The 23,341-nt window shown below is 44.1% G+C and overlaps 1 protein-coding gene across 4 annotated transcripts in view; it reads right to left on the bottom strand.

The window, feature by feature from the left end:
* Positions 1-22,428, bottom strand: part of LOC110077598 (prominin-1-A) — a 59,850-nt gene extending 37,422 nt beyond the window's left edge. Inside the window, exons 1-2 of one of the 4 annotated variants that reach the window (XM_020790810.3) lie at positions 22,291-22,428; positions 19,948-20,281 (exon numbers count right to left, since the gene is read on the bottom strand). In XM_020790810.3, the coding sequence (XP_020646469.3) occupies positions 19,948-20,080 (133 nt within the window). In that variant the 5' untranslated portion in view covers positions 20,081-20,281; positions 22,291-22,428. Of the gene's footprint in view, positions 1-15,711; positions 15,737-19,947; positions 20,282-22,191 lie in introns of those variants that run through there. The other 3 variants (XM_072995664.2, XM_072995666.2, XM_072995665.2) reach the window with 3 other exon arrangements.
* Positions 22,429-23,341: the final 913 nt, after the last annotated feature.

Raw genomic sequence — 23,341 nt, 5'->3', positions numbered from 1 at the left:
TCTTCTGGGGATGTGGAATATGGTTCTTAATTTTTAGTTTTCCTCCTGTAGGTATCTGGTTGTGGAGCCAAAGGTTGGGAGTTCAATTCCACACTGTGCCTCCTGGTGGCAAAGCTAGCGTATGTAGCGTTGGGCAAGCTGCACAGCCCCAACATGTTCCCAGAAGGAAGGAATGAATGGTAAACTTTAAAAATCAACTAAAAACATGGATGTTTCGGCAGGCCTTCCCTCCAGTCAATCCCTGGTGTCCTCTTTCTCTACTCCCCATTGTTTGCTCTCAGTTTTTTGTAATGTCTATTTTATATAACTTGTTTTATATATATCTATTGTTTTATTTTTATGTTGTTAGCCGCCTAGAGTGGTCTTAACTGACCAGATAGGCGGGATATAAAATAAATAAACAAACAAACAAACAAACTACATCTGTGTATTCTCTGCCTAGAAAATCCTAGAAAGGGTAATCATAACTCAGAATTGACTTGATGGCATTATTATTGCTATTGTTGTTGTTGCTGTTGGTAGCAGTAGTAGTAAAATATTTGTTTAGTTCAGTTGCTGCCTTATATTGAGCCTCGTGGCGCAGTGGTTAAACTGCTGTACTGCAGCCAAAACTGTGCTCACAACCTGGGGTTCAATCCCAGGTAGCCAGCTCAAGGTTGACTCAGCCTTCTATCCTTCCAAGGTCAGTAAAATGAGAACCCAGCTCGCTGGGGGGGGGGCAATGTGTAGCCTGCATAATTAACTTGTAAACCGCCCAGAGAGTGCTTGAAGTGCTATGGGGCGGTATATAAGCAGCACGCTTTGCTTTTTTTAAAGCTGTTATTTATTTGCCCAACTGACTGCAAATGAACGAGGGGAGAAATGATAGCACTTTTCAAATACTTGAAAGGCTGCCATATAGAGGAAGGGAAGGATCTCTCCTCAGTCAACCCAGAGTGCAGGACATGCAACAATGGGCTTAAGTTATAGAAAGCCAGATTTCAGTTGAATGTTAGGAAAAACCTCCTATTAGAGCAGTACAGCAATGGAACAAATTACCTGGAGAGGTGCTGAGTGCTCCAACACTAGAGGCATTCAAGAGAAATTTAGACAACCACCTGGCAGATATCCTTTGATTTGTATTCCTGCATCGAGCAGGGGGTTGGGCCTTACAGGCCCCTCCTAACTTCATTATGCTATGTTTTTATGATTATCTATCAAGGTTAATATTGGTCAGAGCTACATCCACTTTACTGCTTGCCATTCTAGCCAGGAACTCAAATGTGAATGGTTCATTTGCTCCCATTATGGGCAGTACAGCAGAGAATTGTGCCAGATAGCTCTCAGGCTATGATTCTGTAGTGTTATATTATGATCAGAAATTCCATGTCGCCATTCCAGTTCTTGAAGAGTGACAGCAACTTAGGCCTTTATAATTAATATTTATTACTGTAATGCCTTTAGTACCCTTTTAATTATAGTGATCATTCATTTAGGAATCCATAATAGATACACAAGTGACTGTTACAAAACTTAAATATGCTTCTATGAAATATAAAACAACCTGTACATACTTAAAAATAACAGTACAGCAAACCTAAAAATCATTGCTGTCCTTCTGCAAGGAGGCAAAGACCTTTCTCTTCAGGCAAACCCTACCTCAGTAAACAGCTACCTCTTCTGTGGTTTTTAGATGGATGGTTATGCATTATTTCTTTCACTAAATTTTTAATACTACTTGTATTTTCCATGTTTGTGTTTTCCATCAGAGTTGTTATTTTTGTATACTTATTGTTCTATGATGTAAGATGCCTCTTTATACTCACTGTTCTTAGCTTTAAATATTGTATTATAATGTTGTTAACCATCATTGTATATTCATTGTTTTCAACTTTAAACATTGTATTTCAATCTTGTAAGCCACCTTGGGTCCTTTTCAAGGAGAAAGGTGGGGTAAAAACAAACATCGTCATTCAATCCAAAATATTGTTATCCAATTTTTAAGATAACCTCATAAAACAAAATTCCAACACACAATACACTCTGAACAAAAACAAAAAAAGAAGATTCTGATCTTTAAAGATACAGGAATTTCCCTACAAACTATGAAAAGCACTTGCATAATGATGTCTAACAATTCAGCCACCCTGTATTCACTCTATGCTACCATAAGCATAGAGGAAAGAAACTGAGTTTATATATCTTTCAGTCCCAAACATAAATAGCCGTACTTAAAAGCAAAGTCAAGACTGAATCCTAAGGTCAATAGGAGTAATTGATTCCAACTTCACAGTCCATTTTTCTTCTTTTCACAAAAGAACTGTGTTGTAATTTTTCTACTACCCATAAAGAGAGATTCCCTGTGTTCCACCAAAGGTACTTCCACATTCTAGCATTACTAATGTTTTTTTCAGTATTATAATAAGGTAGAGACCCCATCAACCATCACTGCCATCTTGCTATTCCAGCCCTTTATGGGCTCAACTTACATCAGGGGTGGGAGAGGGTCATTAGCAAGACATGGATTTCAGTGTATCTCCCTTTTCAGAAATTACACATTACACCACAACCCGGCAAACTTATTTCCTCTGCCCTCTCCATGAGACAGAGTAATATTCCAAGTCCACTGAGTAAACTCAGTTCTCATGGGTCCATCTCAGAGGTTCACTCCCAGCATTTTTTAACAGTTCCATACACTTAACCAAGAAGCAAGTTCAGCTTTGTTCAGTGGGGGCTATTCATGTCAGTGTGCATAGAATTGTGCTTTGCAGTGTTCTTATGAATAAAATCTCAAAAAAAGTAAAACTCAAAAAAAAAGTTAAAGGTATTGTTTACTATTAAAATGCCTGGCAGCAAAGTCAGGGGCCAGAAGCTTTAATCCTGTGCTTGCCAGAAGAGAAGCCAGCCGAAATCTCTCCAAGAGTGTCTGGCTGATTTAGTTAGAAGTCCTGCCCCTTGTGCAGCCTTGGGCAAGCCCTATAGTTCCAAAGTGCTATGAGAAGGAGGGACTGGGAAACCACTTTTAAATACTCTACAGAAAGCAAAAGTAAAGCGTGCTGCTTATATACTGCCCCATAGTGCTTCAAGCACTCTCTGGGAGGTTGACAAGTTAATTATGCAGTCTACACATTGCCCCCCCCCCAGCAAGCTGGGTATTCATTTTACTGACCTCAGAAGGATAGAAGGCTGAGTCAACCTTGAGCCGGCTACCTGGGATTGAACCCCGGGTCGCGAGCACAGTTTTGGCTGCAGTACAGCAGTTTAACTACTGGCCAAGTTGGAAACAACTTGACACTGTGCAATTGTAATTATTATTGCTATTACAGATCAGTATATTCATGTTCTTTTTTTAAAAAAAAGTTTTTCTGGACAGTCAAAGTGTGGGAGGAAACACTCACCTTCCCCTCCCTCCCTCTCTCCCACAAAATGACAACCACCTCCAAATCCCTTCACTAAATTTGGGGCTGCTGCTTTTCTTAAAAGAGTAAGAACACTTTTATTGAAACACACATGGCCTATATTATTTGGGGGACCTAAAACTGACCATGTGTCCCAATGTTGGCCAGCAGTATGCGTGATATACTGTAGTCTCTAGTGACTGCTGCATTAAAAAAATGTATTAAGCATGATTTGCAAACCAAAAGGAAATTTGTTTAAACACACACATACAAAAGAATATGAACATTCAATATTAAAGCTGTTAGGGCCTTGTCATATAACTTATTTGCATTAATTTTCTTTTTCCTTATATTTAAACATAGTACATCAGAAAGAAGAGCTTGCTTCTTGATTTGAATCCAGAGGGAAGTCTTTCCTTAAATCGACATTTAAATTGACACCAGCATCTCAGTTCATGACTCCAGCACCACATCACTAGAATAACTTTGAATACTTCAATAGGTTCATTTCTCAAGAAGTAGTAGTAGTAGTAGTAGTAGTAGTAGTAGTAGTAGTAGTAGTAGTAGTAGTAGTAGTAGTTGTAGAAGTAGAAGCAGAAGTAGAACTAGAAGTAGTAAGCCAGCCTGCTCAAAGCCTCCAAGTCCTGGAAACCCCAGCAGTTTACTCTTACAGGCAGAGGAGAATACCGGCCACATTTCTGAGAGCTCTATGATCAAGCTCCTTATTCAAGTGAAGGTATGAGTGAAATCAGGAATGCATGACAAATATTTTTCTTAAAGCACAGAGCCACAGGTGCTACTGTAACTCTTTTCTACACCACCCTGGAGAGTGCCCACACCTCCAAAGGCAAGCCAAGAAAATCTTCAAAGCAAAGAACTTCAAAGCAAACCAACTAAATCTCCAGCCCCTGTATAGACACTATGTCCTGAATCAGGACAGGTCAAACCTAGATAGACTCTAGAAACAGGGTCAAGGTAGTCCAGTAGCCTAGGGCACTGGTTCTTAACCTTGGGTTACTCAGGAGTTTTGGACTGCAACTCCCAGAAGTCTTCACCACCAACTGTGCTGGCTGGGGTTTCTGGGAGTTGCAGTTCAAAAACATCCGAGTAACAAAGGTTAAGTACCACTGGCCTAGGGCACCAGGGTCCTAACAGGGAGTAGGTGTCCAGGCAAAAATGATTCCAATAGCAGTGTCCAGACTCTGACACAACAGGTCCAGTGTAGTAAGAGGCAGATGTTTAGAAGGAAGGCAAACAATATCTAAAGCTGATACACGCACATTCTTCCAGCATTCCTTCTTGGCCAAAGCTAGAACTCACAAGCTTGCACTCCAAGAGCCTTTCCTGGGGCTCAACTGAAGATCACAGCAGGCACTTATGGAGCAGTCCTATTTATCCACTTGCATTTTTACATGCTTTTGACCAATCTATTCGATAGCAATAAGGACAAGAAAGGTGCTGATGCTTGAGAGCCAAAGGAGGTCTCTGTCCATTTAGAGGAGATGGAACTGGTAGAATGGACCATGTACATATATCTGAAGGAGGGAGATCTCTGGGGGAAGAGACGCTGGGCTGAGATGAAGCATCCACCAGAGACTCTTACCAAGGGAGAATTAGTTCAGCACCTGTGCTGTGGAACCATTTGCCCCAGTTTGCCCCAGGAAACCACTCTGGAAACTGACCCATCGAGAGCATTTTGGTGTGAACCCTCGTTGGTGAAGTCTTTCTATACACCTGAGTTTAAAGGCAGTTTACACTATGGAAATGTATTAGAAGGCCAAATGGGCCCAACATAAGCTGTTGTCCATGATACCCAGACTGGAGTTAATAAAACGTTTGAGCAATCAGAAGAAGTGTCACATTTTACTGGAGGGGTAAAGGGAAAGAAAGTAGTGCCCAAACTTGAACCCACTCACAATGACCCACAGAAACCCTCCAAAAGTTAGATCAGCTGAAAGCTGCAACACTTGGAAGCACATTACATGTGCTGCGCGGGGACCTCAGAAATAAGTTATGGATATATCTATCAAGTCTGTGCTGTAATATGAAATGTTGGTAGGGTGGTGTCATTAAACGAGGAAATGCTCCTGCACCTTCATTAGCTGTGTGGAAGGAAGGGATTTTTAAGATGTAGCCTTTCATGCATGCTCCATCTGCTGAAATTCTATCTGCAGCACCACTACTTGAGATGCAGGGGCCCTGTTCTCTTTTCCACTCTGACTCAAGTGTTGCTCAGTGTTTAAATTGAAATTGGCTTCAGTTACAAAGCTGTCAGTGCAGGTCTCAGCATGTACATTTGGGTATATCTAGAATATTTATCTCTTAACACTGCATAGGAATTGCCCAAACCATATGCTTCTAGATTATGTTCTTTTCCAGACTAAGGTGATAACAGTCAACCAGGCAGGAGCCTCATCAGCTTTTCCTTTCAGAAGCATTCATTGTAATGGAGTCTATGCTGTTGTTGTCACAGCCACCACTTTCCATCAAGAGGTCTCTCTTCTTTAAGGTTCGCATTTGCACATCAGTGTTCATGAGATAGTTGGTAAGTGTGACAACCCCAGACCTACTGGAGTATGCCACACTTTAACTATGCTGCCACCAACCATTCCCTATAAGGAGTCACACAGACCAGGAATGGATTTTTAACAAACAAAAGAACAAGGTTTATTTAAATAACAAACAGGGTAAATAAAAAGATCAAGTAAATAAGATACTGTAACGTGGCTTAGTCTCAATCATACATACAACAGTTTGGTTCACACAGAAAACTGTAAAGTAAAGCACAGACCCTGAACCTATCAGTTCTGGCTACCCAGATAGAAACCTGAACCTATCAGGTAGGTACTAACTGACACACAGTTGTACTCAGTCTGACACACAGACTCCCACTCCTCTTCTTCTCCACACAAGCTCCAAATATATATACAGTACAGCTCCTCCCCCTGATGTCCCGCCTTCCACTCCCCATAGGATGGAACTTTCCCTCCAAACCCATGACAGACAGGTACCATCAGTGCTGTATGTAACAGTAAGACAGGAAGTGGTTTTGCAGGTTTTAAGCCACAGTTCCCATGAAAGATATTTGCATGGTTCTAGGCAAGATCTGTTCTGTTTGTACAATTTTCTTCCCTGTTTGCTCTGAGCTGATCTTCTTAGCTTTCTCTTTCTCTTAAACCTATTCTGTCTCTCCACATGATCCTGGTTTTACTATTAGTACTTTGGGAGCCAGTTTTGTATGAAAAATGGGATAGAAATAAAATACATAAAAAATACAATGGTATTCTCCTGTCTTTACCACTTGTTTTGAAGTAGCCATTTACTCACTCCTGTGTGTTATGTTAAGATTGTGTTCTACGGCCAGAATGCTGAGCAGCCTATTTACCACTGTCATGCTGACTTGGGGATTATGGGAGAGGTAGTCAAAAAATAATTTCCCCAAGGTCTGGACTAGATAGATGGTGGGAGGGAAAAGGAAATCTTCCCCACCCATTCAAACTGTCCCTGCATTAGGCTCACAGTCTCCCAGCGCTGTAAGATATATATATTTAAAATATAAAATAATGCTGTTTAATTTCTGGTTTGACCTTGAGATGTATTTCTCAGACACCAGGTATAATGAATTTACTGCCTAATTTTAATAGCAAGGAAGTGTTTTGGAGAAGCAACAGAAAACCTATTAGAATCAGTAAGAACTTCTAAATACCAGTATTTCATTATGTGAAAGCAGAATCACCACAGGAAGAGGTTACTACCTCAGAAAGAAAAATAAGCACTCCCTTAGTTTGCCTTTGTGAACTTCCAGGCAACTTCCCTTTTCCAACCCCTATGCAAAATATCTTGCTCTAGAAAAAACACAAAGTAGAAGATCTTAACTTTTTGTTATTAAGATCTTAACTTCAACAAAATGCAAATATGGTACACAGCTAGATTAAAAAAGCAAAATGCATTGACACTTTAGGCTCTAATCCACAGAATCTGGTACACTGCAGACAGCTATAAACTATGTGTAAAAATACAAGCTCCATCCTTTCAAAAGCAAGCAGGAAAACTTGGCTGAGACCCAAGACTGGTGACGAAACAGGCCTGTTACCAGGATACAATCTAACACAAGTCAGCAGTGTGATGTTGCAGAAAAGCCTTACTTTAAAAAACACACAGATTAACAGTAAATTGAAAAAATCAGGTATAATCTACAAAATCACACATGGGGGGAACCAAAACTACAAATTCATGAAAGTAAAAAATAAGCTTGATTCTATATACATTATACTGGAATATGAGCTAAATAGGAGTCAGCAAAGAAACATTATTGGAGACAATTGCTATAATTTATTTATTTACATTTATTTATTTGATTTTTATTCTGCCCCTCTGGCTGCCAAGGCCACTCTGGGTAGTCTACAAGTAAGATAAAACAATAACATAACAATGAGGACAGTTGACAACAACCAAACAAAATATAAAAGGTACTGAACAAATTACACTGGAAAACCACATAATAAAACATCATAAAGTAAAATTAAAAACATGGCAGTAGGTTCGATGTTAATTGTTAAAGGCACTATTTTGTCACGATGTATTCAAATCTAGGAAGGCCTGTCTAAAAAGCCACATTTTAATAGTTTTTTAAAGGTTCCCAATGAAGGGGCCAGGCAAATTTTGGGCGGGAGACTGTTCCACAGTTGTGAGACGACCGCCAAGAAGGCCCAATTTCTGGTCATCATTTTTCGGGCCTCTCTTGGGGTCAAAACTCTCTAATAACAAAGATCTAGAAGATTCAACTGGAATATGGAATAATATATGGACATATTCCAGTGATATAAGCAAACATGGGAAGACTTTAAGACAAACAAGAAAGATGTTCAAAATCTTTACCAAATGGAACAGTATGGGAACAGCCAGCAGCCTATTTCATATAAAATATTTCTTTAAAACTAATACAAATGTACTAGGACTCAAGTATTTCTGAGGAAGTATCCTCTGATTAATATCTCAGACATGAGGAGTGTAGAGATATGAAAGAAATGGAGAATGACTGTTAGCTTGTTAATTCACTGCCAGTAAAGGTAAAGGTAAAGGTTCCCCTTGACAATTTTTGTCCAGTCGTATTTGATTCTAGGGGGCGGTGCTCATCCCCGTTTCCAAGCCATAGAGACAGCGTTTTGTCCGAAGACAATCTTCCGTGGTTACACGGCCAGTGCGACTCAGACACGGAATGCTGTTACCTTCCCACCGAAGGGAACTGGGACAAGCGACGGGCACTCACTCCGTCGCGTGGATTCGATCTTACGACTGCTGGTCTTCTGACCCTGCAGCACAGGCTTCTGTGGTTTAGCCCGCAGCGCCACCACATCCCTCACTGCCAGTACTAGATCCCTAATCAGAGGGACTGAGAAAGTCTCCTGCTCAGTGGACAGTGTAGATTAAAAACCAGCCAGCAAGAACAAACAATATGGTTATAATCTCAGCTAGTGTGCACATTTATACATACATACACAATGCTCAGAGATAAGTTTTGGAATATATGAAAAATAAAGCAAATAGTACTCTGAGTCTGCTTAAAGCTTGTCTAATTTCCAATGACAGAATTCTTGCTGCACCTCTAATTCTTATTGCAGTTTCTTGTCATAGTGAACTTAAGATCTTCTAACTTCAAAATTAAAGCAAAAGCAAAATGTGCTGCTTATATACTCCCCCATAGCACTTAAAGCACTCTCTGGGCAGTTTGCAATTTAATTATGCAGGTGACACATTGCCCCCTCCCCCAGTGAGCTGATTGCTCAATTTACCAACCTTGGAAAGATGAAAAGTAGAGTGAACGAGCTCACTGTCTGGGATTGAACCTGGGTTATGAGCAGAGTTTTGGCTGCAATACTGCAATTTAACCATTGTGTCACGAAGCTTAAAACCTGTAGCCCAGTGTGATTCAATCGGGGGGAGGGGAGGACAGTTACTGGCATGATTCATAGCTGCAGAAAGGCAACAGTACCAGGGAAACTGGGAAGTGTGATCTCCAAAACAGAGAACCACATTATAAGAAATTCAATGCCAGGTATACCCACATTCATGATATCTGAATACCCTGAGCAGACAATAGGCCCATGCAGATCGAGAGCATAGCTTTAACCCAAGCTTTGAAACACTTTATAAAGATGAACAGAGATGCAAACAGTCCTTGCTGGCAGTACCTTTCGTCCCTCAGTCCCAAGGCAACCGCCTTCCTGCTACAATGTCACTTTATGTCCTCTTTGCCAGCTCTCCAAGCTCTTATTTTTTCCCCCTTTTATCCCTACTCCCAACACACATCTGTGCTCTATACTCAGGAACCTGCTGCACAGAAATTTTGAAAAATTAATCATTGACTGAAGCTGAAACAGTTCTCTTGCAGCAACCCGGAACAACAGTATCCAAGCCTTCTATGACAAGTGCAGCTCTCCTTGAACTGTGTATGGGAGATGCAGACTCCAAACAAACCTTACTATCTAGCTCAGTTCCCTGTGTCAGCCTTCCTGCCTTCCTAAGAGTGACGATAAAAAGAAAGGTTACTTACCTGTAACAGTGGTTCTTCGAGTAGTACTCTGTGAAGCCACACAAATGGGTTAAACTGCGCCTACACAGGACTCTTCGGAATATTCTAGAGCTTAAATAATGACAAATGAAACGTCTCCCCGTGTCGCGCATGCTCCGCCCACCCGCAGTACCTCAGTTCTGAATATCCACCACTGTAATGGCTCTGAAAATTAAATGCCAAAAATAGTCGTGACAGATAGCGGAGAGGTTGGGCGGGATGTGTGGATTCACAGAGTACCACTCAAAGATGGTTACAAGCAAGTAACATTTCTTTCCTCTTCGTGATCTCTGTGAATGCACATGAATGGATGACTAGCAAGTTCACTTACCGGAAAGAGGGCCATCACAGCAGAACCAAAGTCAGCACAGCCCTTCCAAAACTTGCTTCTTTCTTGACCCTGACATCCAGTCTATAATGTGTAGCAAAATTCAATGGTGTAGACCAAGTTGCTGATCTCCAGATGTCAGAGAGATCACTGCCATGCAGCCACATGGTGGAAGTAGCCATAGTTCTGGTAGAGTGCGCCTTCAGCACCTCTGGTGGGGTTTTGCCAACCAGGTCATAGGCTAAAGCGATGGCAGAGACTATCCATCTAGAAATTGATTGGGAAGAAGCTAGATGACCCTTGTGAGGCCCATGAAAGCAGACAAACAATCTGGGAGATTTGCAGAAGTCCCTAGTCCTTGAAATATAAAAGGCCAAAGCTCAACGAACATCAAGGGAATGGAGCATGCGCTCAACATCTGATGAAGGGCTGGGAAACAACGTTGGGAGAATCAAGGGCTGATTAACATGAAAATCCGAAATCACTTTGGGGAGGAATGAGACAGGATATAAAACAACTTTTTCTGGGTAAAACTGTATAATAAGGCATATCAGCCCGCAGTGCAGCCAACTCACTTGGCCTTCATGCAAACATAACAGCCACCAAGAATAAAGTCTTTGGAGAAAGTAGTTTCAAAGAGGCAGAGGCTATAAGTTCAAAACAATCTGAAGAGACCATTGAGGGGTTGGAGGTTGTACAGGTTGTACACAACGAATATTGTGCAGACCTCGAAGGAATTTCTTTACAGTCAGGTGAGAGAAGAAATGGGAAGTGTCTGAACCCACAGGCTGATATGAGATGATGGCTGAGACATAAACTTTAAGTGTGGAATGCGCCAGACCCATATTGAACAAATAACGGAGGAAGGTAAGAAGGGTCCTCAAAGAAACAGGAACTGTGATAAAATCTCTGTGCTCAGCAAACTTGGTAGAGACAGACCATTTGTGCGAATATAGCAACTTGGTTGATGGCTTCCTATCCTTTTTGAGCACTTATTTTATGGTGGGGGAATCCTCCACACTGTGAGATGGAGAGACTCGACATCGGGGTGACAGACATTGCCTCCGTCCTGAGTCAGGAGGGAGGGATGGTGAGGAAATCTCATGAAATCGTTTGTGATGGTCTTGAGAGTGGTAAACCATGGCTGCCGATGCCACCACGGTGCTACCAGGATGGCATCGGCTTGCAACTGGCGAATTTTGACTATCATCCGCTGAATGAGAGGGATGGGCGGAAAGAGATAGAGAAGGACCACGTCCAACTTTACCATAAAGGTATCTCCCAAGAAGCCCATGCCCCTGCCTGCTCGGGAACAAAACCGTTCAAACTTCGCATTGAACTGTGTGGCAAAGATGTCGATGGCCGGTGTGCCCCATCTGTTGCAGATGTTTGTGAATACTGAGTTGTCGAGGACCCATTTGTGCGTCTGAGTGGTCAAACAGCTCAGGCAATCGGCCAAATTGTTGTCCTCTGTCGCCACATGGATAATGATTGGAAATATGTGATGGTCGCAGCACCACTCCCAAAGGTGGATCGATAAGTATATAAGGGACGAAGAATGAGTGCCTCCCTGCGTGTTTATGTAGTACAGAGTGGTCATGTTGTCTGTAGCCACTTGTACTCTGCAACCGACCAGTAATGGATAGAAAGCACGGAAAGCCTTGATAACTGCTAACATTTCTAGATGATTGCTATGCAGCAGCTTCTCTTAGTTGGACCACCTGGTGTGGATCTTGTGAATGCCACAATGTGCGCCCCATCCTGTTGTACTGGCATCTGTTGTAACCTGCACAGTCAGTTGAAGGGACTTGAAAGGTCAACCAATCAGAAGATGAGGCACAAAGGTCTACCACGTTAGATAATGAGCGAATTCTGGAGTGACCCGTAGATGCTTGGTAGGGTTGTCCAACAGAGGATTGAACTGCGAGAGGTACAACGCCTGCAAGGAGCGCATCTTCATTCATGCATGAGGAACAGCAGACATGGTGGAAGCCATCAGACCTAGAAGATGTTGAGTATGGTGCGCCGACACTCTGGCGCCCAGCCGAAAAGGATGGATGGCATGATGTAACTTGTGAATTCTTTCAGCAGGGAGGAAGACTCTGGCTCTGTTGGAGTCCAGAACTGCGCCACTATAGTCCATGGTCTGAGAAGGTATAAGATGCGACTTCGTAACATTGACTTGAAGGCCTAGATCTGCCAGAGTTTGTAGTGTGTAAGCCATGTCCTCTTGTGCCTTGGCATAAGAGCCAGCGATGATCAACCAGTCATCTCTGTATGGGAAAACCATGATGTTGTTGAGACGGAGGTAGGCTGCTACTGGAGCTAGGCACTTTGTGAAAGTCCTTGGGGTGGTGGCAAGGTCAAATGGGAGGGCGCAGAATTGGTACACCGAATCCATGAAAATCAACCTGAGATATTTGCGATGACGCTCGTGGATAGTAATGTGAAAGTAAGTGTCCTGTAAGTCTATCACGATGAACCAATCGCCTGGAGCAAGAAGTGGTACAATGGATTCTAAGGTGTTGAGACACCCGAGATCCAAGATTGGCTGCAGGCCTCTATCCTTCTTGGGGACTGTGAAATATCAAGAATAGAAGCCATCCGGTGCTTCTTGAGAAGTAACACGTTGAATGGCATGCTTCTGAAGAACAGAGATTTCTTCCTCTAGAGCAGGTGAGTAAGTAGTGATCTTGAGGTGACCAAGAGGAGGAAGATCTGAGAACTCTAACAGGTAGCCAAAACGTATGAGGGTGAGCACCCAAGTGTCTGTGGTGATGGTAGACCACTTGTCGAAAAAGGGGGCTAGCCAAGGAAGGTAGGATAGATTGAAGGAAGGATTCAGTAGGAGACAGTCAAAGATATTGTTTGCCATTCTTGGCAGGGTGATGGAAATTCTGCCAATTCTGAGCAGAAGCTTGAGCTCAGAAGGACAGGGTAGCAGAAGATGGAGGAGGATTTGATCTTTCCCGAGGACGCTTATATGGGTGGTAGGTTTGCTGATAAGATTGTTGATATGACTGTTGATATGATTGCTGGGAGGTGAAGGGTCTGCATCATTGCTGCCATTGTTATTTAAGCTGTTGGACGTAATAAGATCAAGCTGTTTTTCTAATCTTATGCAGATTCTCCATCACCTCATCAGTTTTCTTGCTGAAGAGTCCAGCACCATCAAACGGAAGCTCTTCAATCTGTGATCTGGCACCATCGTTAATACCTGATGAACGCAACCAGGCGTGCCTGCGAAGAGCAATGGCTGATGTCATAGCCTTGGAAGCTGCATCCACAGTATGACATGATGCCAGGCGTTGCTGCTTAGCCAGTGTTGTTGTTTCCAAGTGAGTATTGTAGAAGCTAACAAGTATAGGCGACGGCCTAACACATCCAGTTTATGACCCTCCCTGTTGGTAGGGGTCACCTTAGACCAATTTCCTGTTCGTGACTGGTTGGACTGGACAATGATGGAGTTTGGCACCGGATGCTTACTGACAAAAGATGTATCATTGCCATGTGTTCTATAATGATTTTCGGTTCGCCTGGAGATCTGTAAAGATGTAGGAGGTGATTTTTCTTGATTTATATCATCAAACACCAAGTCCTGCTTGGAGGGTGGAGGTTGATCTATGTCCAATTCCAGTAATTTTGCCATGTGTAGGATTAATTGAGAATACAATGTGAAGTCTTCTGAGAGAGATGGGGGAATGGATATCAACAACGTCCAAGTCCGGTGTGGGTAAGTTAGAGGGAGATTCTCTGGCCTCTGACTGCTGAGCGTGTTTGGACACAAATGACACCAGCAAGCCTCTGGAATCTCTATCAAGTGATAGAGGGGGTGAGGGTGAGGGTCTGAGTTCTCGACACAGAGGCCGAAACTCATGGAACCCATGCCGACACTTCTACCTCAGGTGGATAAGTGGGTCCTGAAGGTGCAGCCTGATGAGATGTCTGAGAATGGGATGGCCTGGAGTGTGATACCGATGGTAATGGTACCAATGGTACTCGAGAACGTTTCTCCGGATGAAGCGAATGCTGCTCTTGTTGTAGAAAGGAGCATTTAGAAACAGGCTTTGCAGCTATAGGTCCAACCTGAAGATAAGCTCAATGCTAACGTCGAGGCTGAGAAGGAGAAGGGACAACCCCAAAGAGGCATAAATGTTACATGCCCTCTTGGGTCTGACATAATCCCCGGCATCGTATACGGGATCGATGTTGTATCCCTGGTATCGATGTCAAACTCCATGTCGCTACGTTTCCACATACAGTGGCTCCTCATACTCAGCAAAGTCTGACGCTGAGAGGGGCACGGGAGTACTATGACATCCTTATGTCGAGGAGGGTGTCGGTCTGGAGAAATATGCCAGTTGGGAATTGGACTCCTCATCTCTGGCTCCACAGCTAGATACCTAGCTCACTGAGAAGTTTATACAATCACAGATAATGTAATTAAAAATAATAGAAAGAGAGGCCTCTAATAATATGGGAGCCCCACTCAAGCCTTGGGAAATATGGTGACTGCTCACACATATGTAGAAAGGACAACGTTGCCCTGCCCTCTCCATCTTAATTTTCATCATCATCCTACATGTGGAGGAGGATTATTCTGAATAGGAAGTGTTCCATTATCTATGGGGGCTCCCCATATGTCTGGACTTGGATTTTTCAAGATCTTGACACATCTACAAAGCCCCCATGAATAGGGGAGGCTCTCTCTCTTCAGACTGTTGCCCTCCACATATAAGGAGGTGATGGAAGTCTTGCCAAGGAGGCAGGGCTACAGGGTGTGCTCTCCTCTATGCATGACCATTCACCATAATTCCTTTCTAATATCCAAACAGGGTTTATACGTTAGGATTATCCAACAGAACTGACTATTGGTGGATTCAGAATGAGCCAAAGAAAAGAATTCTTCACAACATATAATTTGTGGAAATGTATTTCACTAGATGCCCTGGTGGTTGCTAGCTGAGGCGAAATCATCACATAGATGAAGCGGAGGTGTGACATAACTTTATAAAGAAAGGGAATACAACGGTAAGTAAATTCCACCGGTTTCCTCATCTTCCCTTTCTATGTTTCATAGGGTTTATACATTTCCTCGTTCCTCATTGCAATGAGTCAGATAGGGAGAAAATGGCTTAAATTTACAGAGCATTCTTTTTCTTCTCCCCATATTCCATTTCCTGTAAAGAGTTAGACCCCACCCCATCCGCACTTTACATGACAATGGGTCAAAAAGAAACATTTCTTCACACATCTCTTTCCTCTTTATGTGCATGTGTTTTAAGCATTTGACAAGATTAATAAACTTCTAAGTCTATGAATGGCTATTTGTCATCACAGAACCTCTAAGATGGATACTCTTGGAAGTATAATATCAAGCCAATTGGATCTTGGAATTAATCCAGCAAGATTATGCTAGGCTGGATCTTACTCACATGTAACCATACTGTAGTTCCAAATTCAGTGACCTCTAGATGAACCATGCCACCAGTTAGCAAAAGCTGGCTGTGACTTAAGGTCATTATACCATGTCTGGACAAAAGTGTGATTTTAGGAGCCTGTGTCTAGTCCTTGAAGGAGAAAGAGAAAGGACGTGTTAGGAAAGCCAAAATTGTAAGGGCATGGAGTTGGCTACAGACTGAACATGATTCAGCATGCAACAATGCTACTAAGAAAATTCAACATTTGGAGTTGCATCACAAGAAGCACTTTATGCAACCTAATAAGAGCATAAAACCATGGCCTGTGTCACCACAGGCTGAACAGCCACATTTCTTTCATCAGTTTTCTGTTTCTTACAAATATTAAGCAAAAAGCGGTTATCTTAATTTTAAGATGAAGGGCATGGAGATGAGTTGATGTGAGGTCCCTCGGGGGGGGGGGGGAGAGCCATGTTGACTCAGACCATGTTCGCCCCCTGAGACCAGCATTCTGTTCCCACGGGGAGCAGCCAGACATTTATAGAATGTCTACAAGCAAGATATGGACACACCAGCATTGTTTCCCAGCAGATGGTATTGGAAGGCATATTCTTTCTGATAGCAGAAATCACATATAGTATTACAACCATTATATCTCCTATTACTCACTTTTATCTAAATTAAACAGCCCTCGATGATGTAATCATTCATCATAGGATAGTTACTCCAGGCTGTTTATCATCTTGTTTGCCCCTTTCCATGCCTGGTTATAATTATCTATGCTTCAGCAAATTTCATGTCAGGCCTTGTGAAGAGACAGAACTTGTGGTATATGAAATATGGAGTTCAGTTAATGGACTCTTCTATGCTTCTGTAAGAGCCTGAGAAGCTGACCTAACAGGCAGAGGTCAGTCTGAAAACAGACAATTCACACCTTCAACTCATCTTCTGCTACTGAACATTTCGAAGAAAGGGCTGAGCAAGAAGCAGATGCTTCCATGCTTATCTTCATCACAGGGCATATTAAAGCCACTCCAAGAGGACTCTAATGCATTTTGCAACCCTTGAAGTCAGTAATTTCCTTCCCAGAAAGTTATGCAAATTTGACAGGGAAATGGCAGCAAGTCAGGAAGCTGCCTTTTGTTCTGACTGAACATGAAAGGGACTTAAGATGTTGTTGGGAACAGGTGCTTAAGGGTCCATTCACTTGTATAAAAATCCAGAAACCAGTTAGTTAGTGAGCCTAGCATGTCTCTGAGGAGAACAATGCTTTGCTCCCCTGCTGCTCAGTAATGCCTCAAAGGGACTCAGCCTGACTCATGAGGAGAACCTGTGTCAATTTGCCATCCTATGAAGCTGTGTCAGGAAGAAGCACTCTGTACATGTCCCATACTATGCTATTTCTCTGCTCAGGTGTGAGTATGGATAGGGTAGATTAGCTTTTATTATTTTCTGGTCTGTTTTCTTCTTGAATGCTTGTAGCCCTGTCCCCACATTCGCTCCTGTATTTTGATAAACTCTTTCTTTTAACAATTTGGAACTTTTGCCTGCCTGCTTGCTTACTTTAATGGTACTAAAATCAGTCCTTGCCTGAACCACCTACTGGGTTTGCCGTTGTTCGTTTGTGTTTGTTTTGTGGTGCTGGTGTGTAGGAGTGGTGGCAGCTATCTCACAAGACTGGCATGCTAGTTCTCAGTGCCTAGCCTTGGGAATTTGTTATTGTTGTTGTTAAACACCCCAGAACAGCTCTAAGTCTGGGAGGCCAGGAAGTTGGGGGGGGATATCGTTTCGGTCAAACTTCCCTAGCCTTCCCCACATCTGATTTCCCTCTGAGTTCTGCCACCTCAGGATGAGATGCAGTGTGGCTGAATAGCTGTAAAGAGGGAGTTTGACTGGGGAACCATGACAGGCCTCCACATCAGCATGTGGTATGTGGAGCTATCTGTCATGCCTTGAAGATGTTTCCTCCTCTGTCAATGGCAAGACTTACAAGCTACCCATACCAATGGCCCAGGAGGACTTTGGGTTCTTAGTGGGAATGCTGAGGATTCATCCCCTAGAAAGAAGTGAAGCCGTTGGCTACAGAGCTCGTGAAAGTGACTGTTTTCGATTACAACACCCAGAAACCCCAGCCAGTGCGGCTACTGGAAACGCTGTCTGGCAAAATTGTCAGTAGCTGTGCTCAGCACACTCAGTAACCATGCTGGCTGGAGAGTTCTAAGAATTCAAAATTTTAAAAGCCTAACTTCTCTGTTTTTTGGGGGGTGGGGGGACCTGTTTCATTTTGGATCCTTCAGTTGCGGAATTCCTCTCAGGTGGGTTCTTCTACCAAAGTCTTTCCAGTATCAAGCGATATCTGCATTTTCCCAAGACTTGAGAACTCTTGTTTTTCCTCCTTGGTTGTGATTGTTTTAAGCAATGCTTTCGACTATGTTTCAAACAGATCTAACATATTTTGATTCAGTCACTCCTAAAATGACGAGTTGAAGGACAAGATAGAAATATTTTCAACAAGCAATGCACGACATCTTCCTCCAACGGTCTTCCATGATACCTCTGCATTTCCCTCCCAGCTTGATCTGCCTCTGATTTCAGAGCAATAGTAAGGAGATACAGGTTTAAGCAACCAAGCAGAGCAACCAAATTATGTGCCCATTTTCATATTCAGAGAAAGCCTCCTGAAAATCCATCCATAAATTGGATAACAACACAAATAATAACTGTTGGCTTCTCATCTATCCCCCAGATAATGTATTTTAGGAAATCAGTATATTACATCATCACTATGAGCAGTACGTGAACATATGAATGTTATGACTCTAGTACCAAAATGCCCAGAGTTTAGCCACTCCCTTTTCCTGAATGATTTACCAGAATTTATTGTTAACAGTCCATGAATCACAATGGCTTTATGGCAAAAATGTCTAAGGGCTGCCATGCATGGCTCCTCTTAATGGTTTTCATGGAAAAAGGAGCTGGTGTTGGTGACCTTGTTGTGGACTGAGCTCTGTTTCCCTAAAGCTTTCCCTTCACACGTATCAAGGCTGTAAACTGAGTACCTATTGTCACCCCTTTCTCCATGTTTCAGGCAGAATGTTCTCCCTTTGTTTTCTTTTTCAAGGGGCTGTTCAGTTACCTAATCAAACCTTTTTATGCTGCTTTATTCTTCTTTTCCCCACACTTTTCCACACTCTCAGTAACTGTTCTGACCGACATAAAGGCTAGCCAACCAGTACTGTGCAAAGAAAGGGAAAGTGGCTTTAAAACTGACACAAGAGCTGATCTATCTGTACCTTGCAAATCTGGATTCTGCTGTAAGCAGAAAAACAAGTTTGCCTCACTATAATCCAGGAAGAAAACTGTCTCGATCTAAAATGCAGCAGTGTGTTTCCACAGCAGGCTGCAAATGAAAACAGAGTACTTCTATACACATCCCTGGAAGAAAGAAAAAAGATTACTTGACAGAGTTAAGATAACTGTTCACTACTACAACATATTATGTTATGTCCCACATTAACTGCTGTACAAAAAAGGGCTCCAAAGTTCCTTAATGCAACTGCTTCTACTCACAGCTAAAGAAAAGAGTTTGTTTAAAGAAGATTTTAAAGTAACCAAAGAAACTAAAACAATGAAAAGCTGGAACCTAGCTCTGAATAAACATAGGATTGCATGTATGATTTTTCCCCCCAATAAATATGGAATGCCTTCTAAAACTGGGCTGTGATTTCAGCATTTCAGGAAGGAAGCACTGAACAACCAATGTATCCAGTAGACTAATCACAAAAGGCCAGGTTCTCAGAATCTGTGTATAACTAATACCTCATCCTCTATCCAGTTTTTATTGCAATTTTCAGAGTTCAGGCTCAAAACAACAACTTACAAAGAAACAATATATCAGCACCATCTCACCTCTGCATGGTGAAATCCTGTGCCTGTGTTCAGTAACGAGACAGCCGATCACTACATTCCCCCAGTGCTATAGCAGAGTACTTGAAATTAGCTGTTTGTCACCCAGACCTCACAATAGATTCCCCGCTTCTTTCTGGGAACTCAGAATAGTGAACAACAATATTTGCCCCAAAGCAACCCTACTAACAAAAGAGTACAATGCAGAAAAATAGTTGCAGATTACATCGCAATAGAAAACACCAGTCGGTCCTCCACTACTATATAACCTGATTATCTCTTATACCATAAGCTTTGGATGACAGATGTCTAGCACCGCTGTTCCTGACTTACTGTACTTCTTACCTGTTGGGAATTTGTTGGGTTGCACCAGCCCCAGAAAAGAGTGCATCATATTGATCAAGCCCTGCAGACCACCACTTGAGTTAGAGGGCTGTGGCTGATACACAGGCTGTGTGAGGTTTGGCGGCAGAGACATCTTAGCGAGACAAAAGCACAGCACAGTCACAGATCATGGGCAACTTCAGAAAGACCCTAAGGAGCTTCAGTCAGCTTCCTTCACAGGACTCCTTGTCCCATGCTGCTCTGGAGCAGCTGGTCTTTGCAATGATCACCTTCCACTTTGACACAAAGGGCTCGACAGTCTTCCCTTACTGATCCAGAGATCTTGGCTGCCTACCTGCAATAGAGGAGACGTGTAAGTGAGTAAGTATTGCCCAGCAACCAAGCAGGAAAAAGTCAAGTAGAAAAACACCAGACAGTGCCTGCTTCCGTGTCATTTAAAGGATAGGTGGAGAGTACGGTTAATATGGGTGCCCTCCCTCCCATCATTTTAGCTAAATCATGTCACCCTCTAGCTTTCTAAAAATGTTCACAAAATGGGCTTGTGCACCCCAAGATCTGATGTGATCCCAGGACACTGGGCTGCATACTTGTGTCACCAAAGTTAATTGCTTGGCTATTGGGCCCTTTGGAGATTGTTGTTGCTGTTTAGTCGTTAAGTCGTGTCCGACTCTTCATGACCCCATGAACCAGAGCATGCCAGGCCCTCCTGTCTTCCACTGCCTCCCAGAGTTGGGTCAGAGTCATCTTGGTAGCTTTAATGACACTGTCCATCCATCTCGTCCTCTGTCGTCCCCTTCTCGTCTTTCCTCCACACTTTCCCAACATCAGGGTCTTTTACAGGGAGTCTTCCCTTCTCATGAGATGGCCAAAGTATTGGAGCCTCAGCTTCAGGATCTGTCTTTCCAGTGAGCATTCAGGGTTCATTTCCTTCAGAATGGATAGGTTTGTTCTCTTGGCAGTCCAGGGGACTCTCAAGAGTCTCCTCCAGCACCACAATTCAAAAGCATCAGTTCTTCTTCGGTCAGCCTTCTTTATGGTCCAGCTCCTGCTTCCCTACATCACTACAGGAAAAACCATAGCTTTGACTATGTGGACCTTTGTCGGCAAGATGCTGTCTAGGTTTGTAATCGCTTTCCTCCCAAGAAGCAGGCATCTTTTAATTTTGTGGCTGCTGTCACCATCTGCATTTGGAGATACTCTATGGCAATAAATGAATAATGCTCAGAGAGCACCTCTGCCTTCCGACGTCTGATGGAAGCAATCTGATCCATCCCAGTTCACCTGCATCCCAGGGAGCAGGCAGGATGAACCATCATATAAAGTCCCCATCCTGTATCAATCCTCTAGTGCCCAGCTCGCCCTGCCATACACCAGGCCTTTTGTCCCTGTTTTTGCCAAACGCTAGTCATTTGCCAGATGTGTTGCCATGGCACGACTTGGGAGTAAATGAAGAGGGCCTCATTTATAGAGCCAGCCCTAAGGCATTTTGTTCTTTGAGCTGAAAAAGCAGGTAACAACCACCTCATACCCACCAAAACCAAGGTACAGTGTATGATACCTAAAACTGGTCAGGTTGTTTCAGGGCATGGGGCAGTAAATCCCCCAAGTGCCTGCCCTTCTCTCTGGTACTCAAAAAAAAAAAAAAACCCGAGGACAAACTAAACACCCCTGTTCTGCCTTTTCATGCCGCCCGGAGTCCTCACCTCCCGCTGTCCTGCGGGAGGACCGGCCTTCTCCATTCAGCAGAAGGAGCGAGCGGGCCGCCGAACGCAGCACCCCTCCCTGACCACACTGTGAGGAAAGTGAAGGCGCACAAGTTTCCATCTAGAGAGCCCCCGTCACTATAAAAACCATGACGTCCCTTCCGAGTCTGAGGCGACCTCAGGGCACCCCTGCTCCCCACGGCCGACCGCTTCCCGTCCGCCTGCCCGACTCCCGCCGGACCGACCTGCCCGCCCATCAGACAGGGGGAAGCGAGGTGGGGGTGCGCGGCGGCGGCCGCCGCCAGAGAACGCAAGGCGGGGAAGCACGTTCCGCTCGGGCCGGCCGGGCTGGCAGAGACGGGCCCGCCAGAGGAAGCTCCGCAAGCCCGCCGCCGCGCGGGCGCGACCCCCTCCGACCCGCCCGGCCAAGCGCAGCCCAGCCAGCCCAAACTTCGCTCCGGCCCGGCCCGAGCCGCGAGCGTCCCAAGCAGGCGCCGGTTGCTGGAAGAGCCGCTCGGCTTCGGGTGGCCCCGAAACTCACCCTTCGGTCGGGGAGGGAGGGAAGCAGGCGGGCGGGCGGAGGTCGACGGGCCACCTCACCCCGCCACGTCCGGAGGGGAAACGGGGGCGATGGGCTCACCTGGCGGTGGCGTCCGGCGAACACTGGGGGGCGCAGCCTCTGGAGGACGAAAGCGAAAGCTGAGGTGGGAGCGCTCCGCGGCGCACTGGTGCCCATAGCGGATTTCCCTGGCGCGAAGCACGAGGAGCCGGCGGAGCGGGAGGGAGGGAGGTTAGGGGGTCGGGCTGGATTGGCAAGCGTCGCTTCGCCTCCTTTCGGTCCCAACCCCAATCCGTTCCCCGCTTTGCCTTGCCTTGCCCAGCTTTGCCGTTCATCCTCCCCCGCGCCTCTCTCGGTCGGGGGGACCTGGCCACGCCCCGGCGGCAACCGGGAGATGCCCCGAAGCCCTTCTTCGCCTTCCATTTCCCCAACATCCAGGGTCTGAATGTTGTCGTGGGACCTCCCGCCACGGGCAACCTCTCCTCTAGCTTCTTTTTGGTGGGCTTTCTCCTGAAAATTCGGAATGAGGGGGCGGACCATTAGTTTTGGAAGGAAAAAAAAACCACACAGAAACGTCGGGGTGACGCTTAGCAGTTTTGTTTTGTCCTTTTCCTGTCGCAAGAACGGCAAGAGTTCTGGGGAAACATAAAGTCGTGTCTGGCTCACCGTCCTCCTCGCTAGTGTCCTTGGATTACATTTAAATCCATTTAAATACATTTAAAAAGTTTCATCAAGAGATGAAAAACTCTGCGGAACTTTAAGGGTGAAATCGGTGCTTTGAAATAAGTTGCTGAAGCTGCTGAAGCCTTTGGTTTAATTTCATTCGTGCCCTGAAATTTGCTAAAAGTGCCTTTTATCTCTTGTGGGGAAGAGAGGTGTGTGTGTGAGGGGGGGGGGAAGGAGGGAGGGAGGGAGGGAGGGAGAGGGAGATACTGAAGATTGTTTGGTGCTAGTAGTAGTAGTAGTAGTAGTAGTAGTAGTAGTAGTAATGTGTTGACTGATTGCATTCCCATTCTTTCAAGATCCCAAGGCAATAATATAGTAAAAATTGGAAAATGTTAGGATGCCAAAACTCTCATTACCTTGTATGCCAATTAAGTTGTTGGCATATCTTCCTGCTTATTCTTTTCAT

The sequence above is a fragment of the Pogona vitticeps genome, chromosome 3 (genome assembly GCF_051106095.1).
Source record: "Pogona vitticeps strain Pit_001003342236 chromosome 3, PviZW2.1, whole genome shotgun sequence".
Lineage (NCBI taxonomy): Eukaryota > Metazoa > Chordata > Lepidosauria > Squamata > Agamidae > Pogona > Pogona vitticeps.
The sequence above is the reverse complement of the archived record's forward strand: the minus strand, read 5'-3'. Positions and strand labels throughout refer to the sequence as shown.